Here is an 11,928-nt window from a genome sequence, read left to right as displayed (position 1 = left end):
CACACCGAGAGCTGATACACCTTGATGATTGCTAAAAGTTTTGGGAAAATATTACATGAACAGGTGGGCCACCAGAAAAAAAAATCTAAATTTAAAAACTTCACTTTGTATATATTTAAGTTATTGTCTAACAATGACTTTTTCTGATAATCAGAAGTGTTTAGGTTTGACAAAAAGAAGAAATATATAAGAACTGAAAACTAGTTTCCATTTTAGGTCAAATTAAAACATTGCAACACTAAACCTAAACTGGATACTACTTAAAAACTTTAATTTTTAACTTTGATAAACTGCTAATGATGTCTCTGTCTCTGAATGATGTCTTAAACATCAATATAATACAGTCACATTAATAAAATATGCATTCTGAAATGCATATAAAAGAAATGCATTTATGCTAAATGTGTTTTTTAAAATGGTCTGATGTAATATACTTAGCTACAATGTAGGCTTTTCATTACAATGTAATCAGAAAATCAATAAACTTCACAGAAATAAAGGCTTAAAAATGGTTTTGTGAGTAATTAATCTATCTGATTTAATTTTGTGATTTGAGTGACTGAAATAAATTATTTTTTCAATAATCTTTACATTTATCAAACGTGATTATGAGATGATCAGGATTTTTTCCACGTGATATAGGCTTTATATTTGTATTATTATTATAAAAAATGTTGGAGTTTTCATTATATTAATAATGGTAAGAAAATTATACACAATTGACATTTCTGCTGCTCCACAAAGATAAATGCATGGGATTAATTCAAATATTTGACATTATACAAGAGCAAAAAAATTAAATCTTTTTATTTGTTTCGCATTGTTTTGTGTTTTATTAAAAATTATTATTACTAATAGTTTGTGACAGGATATCTTGGTATTAAAAAGAAAACAAGAGTTAAACCTTACTCTTTGGATACACATCTATTTTTAAATGATGAAACACGCAATGAGCTTGAAATTATTTTTAATGTTAATCTTTAATACGTTCCCCCACCTATAAAAACGACTTCATACCTATATCTCTGTAAATGTTCGAACTAGGACAGGGCCACATATTTCTTCTCGCACGTACACGGCCTTAACTTCGAGTTCTCGCGATAGTTGGCTTGTGAACCAGAGGATCCCCACAGGATGTTGAAGAGGGATGATGAGAGAATCGCTCAGTGGTGGATAATCAGACGTCGAGTAGAATCCCTCATCACCGAAAGCGGAAGGTCTGTGCCAGGCGGTTGGGATGTGTTCGTGTTTGAATTTGTTGTGTGTGTGTGTTCATGTGGAGGTAGTGGGTGGGTTCATGACAGATAGGGGGTGCCGCTTCCCTGAGTGACGTTTCTGGCTTTCCTGAGAATCAAAACAGCCGTTGGCCGCGGTAACGGTAGCTTCCCCCGCAGCATGTCGGAAATCCGTTTGATGACTCTGACGGAGACCGCCGTTTAGCTTAGCTCGCAGCCCCGCATAGCTTCACTCAGACCGGAGTTAAAGGCAGGAATAGGAGCGGTGTGTGAAGAGCAGGTGCAGTGAGGGAGGGGGACACACTGCCACAGCATCTGTCGCTGCTGCAGGTAATACACCGCTGCTAGCCGGACACTGTTGTGACGGTAAACATGACACGGACAGCGATTAAGTCAGCGAATTAAATGGCGTGTTTATGTCAGGATAAACATGCGGGGGCGGCTCCGAGTTGACAGACCACTATGAATGATGCTTTAGAGGTCTGCGTTTCTAAGTTTTACTTATGAAAACGCCACAAACGGTTTGAGTTTTATATTTCAGTTCAGAAGATAAATATCTATCTGTCTATCGGTCTGTCTGTCTACATTTTTTCATTTAGTCTTATGTTATTAATTATGTGTAATGTATAGGCAAGTGCTGCCACCCCTTCAAAACTCCTGGAGGAAATATGTTCAAGCGATTAGCCGTTTGTTGTAGAAAGAAGTGAATGTTTACATCAAATCTTTCCAAGAGGAGAACATAATTGATGCTAGCTGTGTGCTGCTTGGGTTGCATATTGTTTTGTAGGGTGGTTAGAACTTTTCAGAATCATGTCTACATATCAAAAAGCTTCGCCACCACAAAATACAATAACAGCAATCAACTTTTTATTTGAAATAAATGGAAAAAAGAGGCTTCCATCAACAACAGGTTGTTGCACTATTATGGTTGATGCACCTGACCTTTTGCTTTTGGGCTATTGTTGTCTAAGCTACATGTTTATGTGCATATTTTATAATGCACAATGATGTGCAAACTACAAGCCCGATAATTTAGCTACTGACATATTTAACACTAATAAATCACTCAGAATGTCTCGTCACTGCAATTGGAGATGCCAGATTCCTTGATTATGGTGCTGCACAGGTCAGACAGAGACAATCTTTCTAACAGTGATTGGACAACAAGATATGGGTATTAATATATTGTCTCTTGCATAAAATCTAAGCTAAGTGAATCTGTCCACATTGTATCTGTTAGTCATCCACATAACACAAAAGTTTAACTATTTGGGCTTAATGCTGTGCTGAAATAAACAAACCACATCACCCTGAACACAACATCCACAAAGTGATGCATGGTGTTGACAGCACCATAGCCTTTTCTGCGCACATTATGTGATTTTTCAAAACTAGTAGAGAACTTGAACGTGCCTACGTATGCGAACTCGGTGGTGATACAGTCTTGACAGCTACTCCTATCAGAATAATTCAACAGAGAAGTCAGTCCAACAATGGTTGGACAACAAGTTACGGTCCTGCTGTTGGAGTCAAACTGTGAAAAGAGGGAGAAAATGAAAAGGAAAAGGAGACGGCTGGGGAAGTGCTCGAGGTTGGCAAAAACAGAACGGCAATGATATGATTTGAGCCAAAGCAGCGGTCGGATTTTCTGCCACTGCTTGATATTTGACAAAGGTTGTTTCTGTTTTTGAGATAAATAAATTTGCGTCTGGTTGCTGGACGACAGCAGTCCACCAACTGCAGTTTGCGACCAAATCTTAAGATTGTTTTATGATGGACGATTCCATGTAAGGAGGCTGATATTTGCAGAGTGAGGGCCTGGCTTTTTGGTGTCAGCTTTGAGGTCATGTTGTCTCAGTCATTCTTGTTCCCCTCGTCACAACAATTTAACGTAATTACTTTTCAGGTCGGCATTCAGTAATATGTTAGGGCTAACTAATAGGGATGCACAATACTGTATTTTTGGTCGATATCCAATATAGCCAATATACTAAATATACTAAAACTAATTTGGCTGGTAACCGATAGCAATACCGATATTTTTTTCCCTATACCTACTTGCTGAAACTATATTGCTTTCTCTACTGTGGAATTAAAATACTGCATTATCTTTGTTAATTTAGCCTGTGAACAAATATAAATACTAAAAAGGAGGCTGAAAACGATATAACACTTTCAACTTGAATTATGTTTAATATCAAATTTATTCATGACATCTGCTCTCTCTAAGACAATAATAACAATCAAACAGTACAAATTTGACGCCGTGGTGTGCTGCAGCCATTATTGTCATTGGTTTGTCATATAAAAACTATGCCTTTTATATCAGTGAGTTATTTTTACGGAATTTCCAATGTCCGATATAAAATTTTACAGCTAATATGAGCCGATACCAATACCATGCCATTAACATCGTGCATCCCTAGTAATTAACTATTCATTGTCAGGTTTGTAGCTCTGGGGTGCTGGCCTTATTTATCTATGTGTAACATAGAGTGCAACACTCTGCAGAGACTGAGAACTATTATGTCGATTTTTGATGGTATTATGATTTTTTCTGTCATAACAGGAAGACAAATTTATCGTGGTTAGTCTTGCATTTTTATGTCATTCCCTAAAAAAGCGCTCCCGTTTTTAGCTGGGTATAAGATCACAGATTTCATAATTCGGCTCTGTTTCCGTGTTGTCTGGTTGTGTCTTTTTGTTGTTCTGTTGTTTCCGTCACTCCTGTTTTCAGGAGCATATTTTAAAATAGCCTTGCAGCGTCACAAAATCTGATACCTGAAAACTGCACTGGTGTGCAGAACGGCGTGTTCCTCCACGTGAGCCATTGCGCCGTTACATCCGCACGTTAATGCAGCCCGGTTGTTACCTCTTGTGATAGGTCAAAAAGCACAAAAATCTAGATTTTTCTTACTAGATCTTTCATACACATGTTATTAAAGCATGTGAATAAGTCAAGTGTCCTCTATCAGCGGTAGCACGAACTGGGCGGGCAGCGCAGATGAACTTTTCACAAGCCTCCGAAAACGGACTCGTTCCTGCTCCAGGAAGCTGCGTTGATCAAATTAGAGCCGCTTTCATCACGTGTTTTAGATCGATGCAAAATATGCGGCTGAAACACACATCCTTGTGTGTGCAGTGTAACATTTGCGGTCCTGCCAAATTGGCTTTCCTTTTAGAAGGATGATCATGGATTCCCTGGTGCAGATCACGTGTGCCAAAGTTTGCATGAGGCCACTGATTGGTTTTAGGAAAGTTTTTCTGAGGTAAGATGAGGCAAAGAGTGGTCCTCTGAACTGACAAGAGGATTGCACTAATGGGTTCGCCCTTGAAGCTTATTTCCAATGGAATTACAGCCTAGAGAAACTACTAATACTTTCATCTTTTCTTTGCAAAACTAGTCGTCTTTTCCTTTTCTTTTATTAGAGTAAAACTAGGGCGACTAGAGTCATTTCTTTAATACTGCAGATGTGAAAAGATTATTTTTTCCATTCTTTTTTGCACTAATGATAAGATTTAAGTTATTTAATTAATGCAATGCGGTGTCCTCTAAAGTATTCACTATCCTGAAACCTTTTCACATTTTGTCACAAAACCACAAATGTCAGTTTGTGTCATTGAGATATTAGATGATGGAGCAACACAAAGTAGTGCATAGTGGTGAGCTGTAAGGAAAATATGTTTGTTTCTTAAAAAGACTTTACAAATAGAATCTGAAAAGCACGATATACATTTATAGGTAAAAACCCATGGTAACCACTTGCCCATACAAATCGTAATTAAAAATAGTTCACTTGTGTAGAGCTGTTTTTTTTTCTCAGCTCTACACAAGTGAGTTTTCTTATGTTGTAGGAAACATAAGAAAACAAGCAGCATGATGAAAACTTACGCCAGGGGCAGAGATTGCGGAGATGTTGGAAGCAGGGTTATGATGTAAAGCAAATCTTTATGGGGAAACCGTTCAATATATCATCTGAAATGAAAAGAGCATAGCACATCTGCAGATATATCAAGACATGGCTGTCCACTTAAACTAACAAGACAATTAATTGGAGAAGCAGCCAAGAAACCCAAATTGATCAACAGCCTTGGGTTGCAGAAGCTGTTGAAAGGACAAATATTAGTTGTGGACTTAACACATTTGGCTTTTGCTGTAGAGTGGTCAGAAGAAAGATGTTATTAAAAGAAAAGCATAATAAGTCCTGATTGCACTTTTGCTGGATTCAAGTAGGGAACACAGCAACTGTGGAAGATTTTCTTCATCAGGGACATGGAAAATACAAAGATGGATGGAGCTAGACACAGGGCAGTTCTGGTGGTAAACCTGTGCGATGCTGTCAAAGACCAAGGAGAAGTTTCGCTTTCCTGCAGGACAACATAACATAACAACGTTAACATACAACCAGAACTGCTGATCAAAGCATATTAATGTGCTACTGTATGTGTTAGAATGGGCCAGTCCAAGTCTGGGCTTATGTGTGATTGAGAAGCTGTGGCAAAACTTGAAAGAAGTAGTTCAAGGAGTTCACAGTTTACAAGAGAAGAATAATTAACTTTCAGTCTCTAGATGCTTTGTGTTGGTCTTTCACACGTTTTCCCAATAAAACGCGTTGAAGTTTATGCTTGTAAAATAGACAAAACGTGGAAAAAGTGTTAGGTCTGTGAACATGTTGGCAAAGAACTATGTATTTTACTACTATAAGTGTGCAAATTTTTTGGGGGGGTAGAAAAATCACACAAAACGGGTTGGACAAGAAATCAATAACAATATATATTGCTGTACAGTACACACATGAATAATATCAATATTAATAATACCTCTGATAGAATTTCCAATATTTTTCACTGAACGCTGATCCAAAACCACACAGCATTCTGGGTGATGTAGGCAGAGGAAAGGTTTTAGCTTCTCAACCTCAGCCAGCTCAGCCAAGTGGGTGGCATCAACTAACTCACTGCTCTTTGGTTACCTAGCAACAACCTGTTAAGTAACTTGGGCAGCAGCAGTTTCACCTTGTCTTATACCTGCTTAAAAATAAAAAACAATGAAAGCTGTCGATAAAACAGGAAAATTCACATCACTAGTTGGCCAGTATTTCTTATATTTAAAAAAATTATTATTGATATCAACTGATATGAAACCGTCATGTCGTGACGCCATTTTCAACCACATCGTCCAGCAGTAGCTTCTCCTCAGACTACTAGTAGCTGCATCTAATTTAACTGTAATAAATGAACAATAAACATATGTTAACTAGTGAAAAAGCCTAGCTCAAATCCAGTTTAGTGGCAAATTTGGTCATGAAAGCATCAAAGCGTGTTGGACGAGTCTGCTTTTGTTCACCTAGATTCCACACAGTCACGATTCTGCTACCTCAACATAAAAAGAAAAAAGAGGCAGAAATGTACAGAGGTGTGTGTGCGCGTCTGTGGGGTGTGTTCCAGCCTTCGCCCTGACGCTGCAGTCCCTCCAGATGTCTGCGGCAGGCGGCGCAGACAGAAGCTGATGTGAATACTGATTTTCAGCCTCAAACGACTCCGACGGTCGCACTAAACCGCAGCTCCCCGTTCGGGCTGTACTACTGCTGCGCGTTGTGTCGTACCATGGAAGTAGGGTGCATTTGAGGTGAACGCGGCCACTACGCAGAGAGAGAGAGAGAGAGAGGCGGGGGTGGGAGACGGCAGAGAGGTGCAGAGATTTGCCTTGAGAGAAAGAGTGTGAGAGAGCATCCCTAACTGCCGTGGTTGCTATTTTTAACCAGGCTCTCTACTCCACAGTCCTGAGATGCTCTCCCACTCCTCAAACACAGACAAGACAATCACCAGATCCACACACTGATTCACATTCTTCAATGTAAAGAGTTGTATAAAAACCAAGAGCGGTGGATTCGCTTTGGTATTCAGTGTCTGTTCAATGCTGGGGGGGGAAGGAAACAAAAATCCTTGAATGAATGAGAGGTGGAGCTTAGAGATATCAACTTGGCAATCAAGGTCAGTTTTTTTTTTTGCTTCAGAAAGGGCTCTGCAATATTTCATCCTGTTTATCAGAGGGAGTGTTTGCAATAGAAAGAGGAACCGGGTGTATCGTTGGGCGGCAGGGGGGAAGCAGAGGAAGCTTTCGTCCTCTCAATAACAAGTTGTTTGACTTGTCAGACATTATGAAAGAGCTTTTGGGGGGGGGGAAAGCAGAGAAGCAAAATAAAGCCATGCTTCTTTTTTTCTATATCATGTTTTTTTTTCCCCCTCTCCTTTCACTTCCTTTCAGGCTGAGTCACTACTGGTGAAGAAGGAAGGTCTGGAGAGGGAACGTGAGAGGAGGAGGAGGTGGAGGAGGAGGGGAAGACGAAGAAGAAGACGAAGAAGAGAGGGAGATAAGCCACGACAGGAAGCAAAACGACACGCGCGCGCTCAGACCTACACACCGCTTGTTTCGCGAGCGTGCGCTTGTCTGCATCTGAGGGGGGGAGAGAGAGAGAGGCTGGGCGAGTTATAGAGGGTGAACGGGAAAGGAAGAAAGGGAGGGAGAGTGACGCGGAGGCTGGGAGAGCCGTTCCCCCCTCCCCTCCACCTCCTCTCCTCTCCCTCGCCTCCTCTTCTCCTCCCCTCCCCTCCCTCTCTGGCTGTGTGGAGCAGGCGTGTAACGGCATCAGACTCGGCGTGAAGGAACCATGAGCGATGTCACCATCGTTAGAGAGGGATGGCTCCAGAAAAGGGGTGAGTACATCCAGAGCCTTCGCCCGCTCCCCTCCGAAGCGCTTTTAGTCTGCGTCCCCTCGTCTAGACCGAGGGGCCTGGCCGTGCCTGTCCACATGTGCCGGCTGGGAGGATGTCAGTGCGCGCGACTGAGTGTGAGTGATCACATGGATGTCTGATCACCGGTGTGTGTGTGTTTGCGTTAGCCATGTGTCTCTTTACCGTAAGCCTGACTGGCTGCTAGCCTGCTAAATCCCCGTTTTATTCAGTCAGATTATGTCTGGAAAAGCTGGGGGCATGCACAAGCGTGAGCGTGCAGTTACTGTAGTAACATCTAACGGATCCCTGTGGTGACATTGCTGGTGTTGCAGTGTTGTGTCATGCCAGTGTGCCGGCTCATGTCTGTGAAATCTAGTTAGTTTTGCCTTCTGAAGTGTTTTTTTTTTTTTTTTCCCCAAACAGCATAATATGTTAAGTTCAGAAGTGTGTGTGTGCATGGGTGTGGGTGCGTGTGTGTGTGTGTGTGGGGGGGGATATCCTGAATAGTGTCACTGACAGTCATATGACACGGGTTCAAGGGAGCAGTTAAAGTGTAGAAAGGGTAGTGACAACACATCCTGTTTACAACCAAATGAGTGAAAAAAGTGCAACGGTCAAAGAGCATGTGGCAGAATTAGTGCTTCCCTGTTCTCAGACGTTCCCAGACTGGAGACAGTCACAACAGGTGGAACCGATACAGAAATGGCTGAAAACGTTATTAGTTCCATGAGGTCAGCGGCGGTGACTAGAAATGTCTTTTTTTTTTTTTTTTGGGTGTAATTAACCCCAAATGTGTGTGCTTGTGTGTCTGATGCCGATAGAGATCCATCCAGGCAAGCAGATGTAGGGTATGTGAATAAATGTGTGTTTGGAAGGAGGAAAAAAAAAGGGGGATTTCCAGTTTTTTAGGCCAATGAGCATCATTCCCCTTCACCATGGGATGGTGTCTAGGAATGTGCAACAAAAAACCGCCAAGCAGGAAGTGACATGGATACACAACAGACAACAGGTTTCTGGGTAATGTAGGAGGCGCGCCGGGAGAAGATGCTGCTCCGCGCATTCGCAGGGTGAATGTTCTGTGACTAAAGCGCACACACGCGAACACACACACACACACACAAAGATAAAGCACGCAGTCTGCAAGCAGAGTGGGGTGAGGTTGTGGGTGGGGGGGGGGGGGGGGTCTTTTTTTTTGTCTCCCAGCGTGCCAGTGGGATCCTCAGTTGTCTGTGCATATTAAGAGGAAAGCATCGCCCTCAGTCACGACTCGGCGATGCCAGTGTTTGTCGGTGTGAGGGAGAGGTTAGGTAGGGACGGAAGAAGATGAAGAAGAGGAGGAGGAGGAGAGGGAGTTCTGTTTGTGTCAGGAATATGAATGTTTGTCTGCATTGTATGATAAATCTTTGTCTGTAGCAGAGTGCGGGGAGAGACGCAGGGTCAGAGTGCTGACTCACTGTCCGGGTCGTGATACAGCAAAGACTGCAGTCTTAGTCATTAGACAGACGGTTACTCAAATCAGAGATGTTGAGCATCTTCCCATGCTTGGAAAGTTCTCCAGGATTGAATTATAGACCATGTTTCTGGTTGAGTAAATGAAATGAAGAAAAAGAACAGAAACAAAGAAGCTAAATGATGACAGGCCTGTAAGGTCCCTTAAGGTCACAAGCTTCAAAATACCACATTTTGCATATGTGTGTTGCATAGATTAGGTGAATATTGAATCTTTTTCTTATTACTCTATTCTTTGTTTCATGGAGAAATAGGTTGGTATGATTAGAGTATGATAAGCTTGGGTAAAAACAAAACAAAACAGAAATTTTAAAACAGAAAAGCAACAATCACTCCATCTACAGCTAAAATTTAAAGTGTAACTAACCCCCAAATTTACTTATTTTGCATGATGAACTGTCTGAATAGGTTAGTTAGTCAAACTGTGCCTAAGTAAGTTGAATTTTCCTATTGTTCAAAAAGGTTTTTTAATGCTATATGCATTTATTGTTATTTTAATACAAAGACTTAAGCAAAAATGTAAAGATAAAAACCCTCTAAATTTAGTAGTGGTCTACAATAGATAAATAAACTATTAGTTTGTCAGCTGGACTTCTACTGAAGTAGCTACAGATACTGTAGCTTTTTTTTTTATCTTGGCAAGAGCGATGGGTGATGCTTTTTTAGTATCCATAACATGACTCTTTTCCCATAACCTGAAGCTTTTCCAATGCGACGAGTTTCCCTTTCTCTTGAGGGAACAATTAGAAGTCATCTCTCAGCCAGCAAACATGTTGCCAAATTCAAAGAAGTCAATAAATTTAATTCAATGTTAGTTTACATATCTCAATTTTTTTTATGCGACAGTTTTTCTTTGGGCTGTTGGAAAATAGAGGTGGACATGATTTTGATATAAATACTAATGATGCACCAATTACTTGTCCAAATATCACTCTTAACTTTCTATGAGCTAATACTATAAAAATCTGATTTTTTTCTTTATAAATATACCAAAACACTCCCATAATTTTGGCTTATAAGTAAATAAAAACAGCATTTTCTTCCACTGTTTTAGGGGTTCTGCTGATGTTTATTTTTAATGAATGGACTAAACTGAGTGATCCTAAATCTCATAAAAACTCATAAAATCATTCTTTTTTTTTTGATAGTTGTAAATGTGTTGTTTTCTCTGGAGCCTTTTACACAGTTTTTTCTCTTGCTAATGGGTTTGGTGTTGAATGGAAATTATTAATTAGTTAATTGTTTTGGGGGAATAAACAGCCCATCTCGGGGGGTAAAGAAGACTTCTTATGGTCTCAAACTCTCACGGGAAAGCTTTGCATGTTTTATGACGGAACCGATTTGGAGAAATGGCGCTTGTGTTTGGCCAACTACTGTTATAAAAACTGGTCAAACATTACAAAACATTCACACACTTTCACACATGCAACAACGGATGGTGACCAAATGTAGCGATGCTTGAATATAAAAAACGTCCATGCTTATTTTTTTTTTCCAACTCTTACCAACCTTATGATGCAGCAGAAAAAGCCCTTAAGCAGAGATACTAGAGTGGTTGAAATGACTAATTCAGCTCTACTTATTTTGGAATGAAATGAATCCTCTCCGATACAGATCATATTTTCCACCAAATACAGCACAGTATGCCCTTAGATGACCCTGCCTTTGTGTACACACTGACATGACTAGGATTTCCTTCCTCCTTTCACTGAATCAGGGTGTGGAGTGCAATCAACTGCATCACCTCTTTGTGTAAGGAAATCATGCACGTTGTGCAATCTTGATACCTCTTGCAAACTTTGTCACAAGGCAAAATGAACAGTTTTAAAAATGTTTGTTTTATTCTGATGAACATGACCAAAACGACACCGGAACAGGGCTGTTTTTGAGGAATCGTGCGTCGCTCCCCTCTCGGCAAGAATGCCCTTCTTAATTTCTGCTACCGCCAGGAGTTTACCTTCTTTCAACCCCATGTGAGGCTACAGGGGTCACTCTCTCACCCACTGCACTGGGTGGATACTGTTACCTTCACCAGCATCAGCACACACAGCAGTCAGCACAGCAGATGGTCTGGAGGGAGGGGACAGATGAGGAGATCCGCATCATCTTTTCTTGGACACAACTCATTGTCCTCCAGTGTTTTCTTTTATAATGCAAAGTTACAGATCAGAGGTGAAACGGCAAAGTCAAAGCAAAGTGAGCCTTGGTCACTTTGAGAGCGGCGAATCTGTCGCTTGGAGGTTTTTTGTTATGACACATCAGATACCAACTAAAAGATGCTGTGGGCAAAATGATGACAGAGTTGACTCATTAACCCATCTTTCACTTCTTAGATGAGCACTTGTTATGATTAGCGTTGTTAGCTTTAGCATGTCCCAAGACACACACACTGTGAAAGATCAATATGATGAAGTAGAGCAAATTTGCAGTACTGCTTTCAGCCTTTGTG

At 40.7% G+C, this 11,928-nt stretch overlaps 1 protein-coding gene across 2 annotated transcripts in view; it reads left to right on the top strand.

Moving 5' to 3' along the window:
* The first annotated feature begins 1,097 nt into the window (after positions 1 to 1,097).
* The window catches only part of akt3a (AKT serine/threonine kinase 3a), a 63,313-nt gene continuing 52,482 nt past the window's right edge, over positions 1,098 to 11,928 (top strand). For both annotated transcript variants that reach the window (XM_015003158.2, XM_088013481.1), the window contains exons 1-2: positions 1,098 to 1,217; positions 7,504 to 7,952. In XM_015003158.2, the coding sequence (XP_014858644.1) occupies positions 7,907 to 7,952 (46 nt within the window). In that variant the 5' untranslated portion in view covers positions 1,098 to 1,217; positions 7,504 to 7,906. The remainder of the gene's footprint in view (positions 1,218 to 7,503; positions 7,953 to 11,928) is intronic.

The sequence above is a fragment of the Poecilia mexicana genome, unplaced genomic scaffold (assembly GCF_051168715.1).
Source record: "Poecilia mexicana isolate PSO_F unplaced genomic scaffold, ASM5116871v1 scaffold_15, whole genome shotgun sequence".
In the NCBI taxonomy this organism is placed as follows: Eukaryota; Metazoa; Chordata; class Actinopteri; order Cyprinodontiformes; family Poeciliidae; genus Poecilia; species Poecilia mexicana.
The sequence above is the reverse complement of the archived record's forward strand: the minus strand, read 5'-3'. Positions and strand labels throughout refer to the sequence as shown.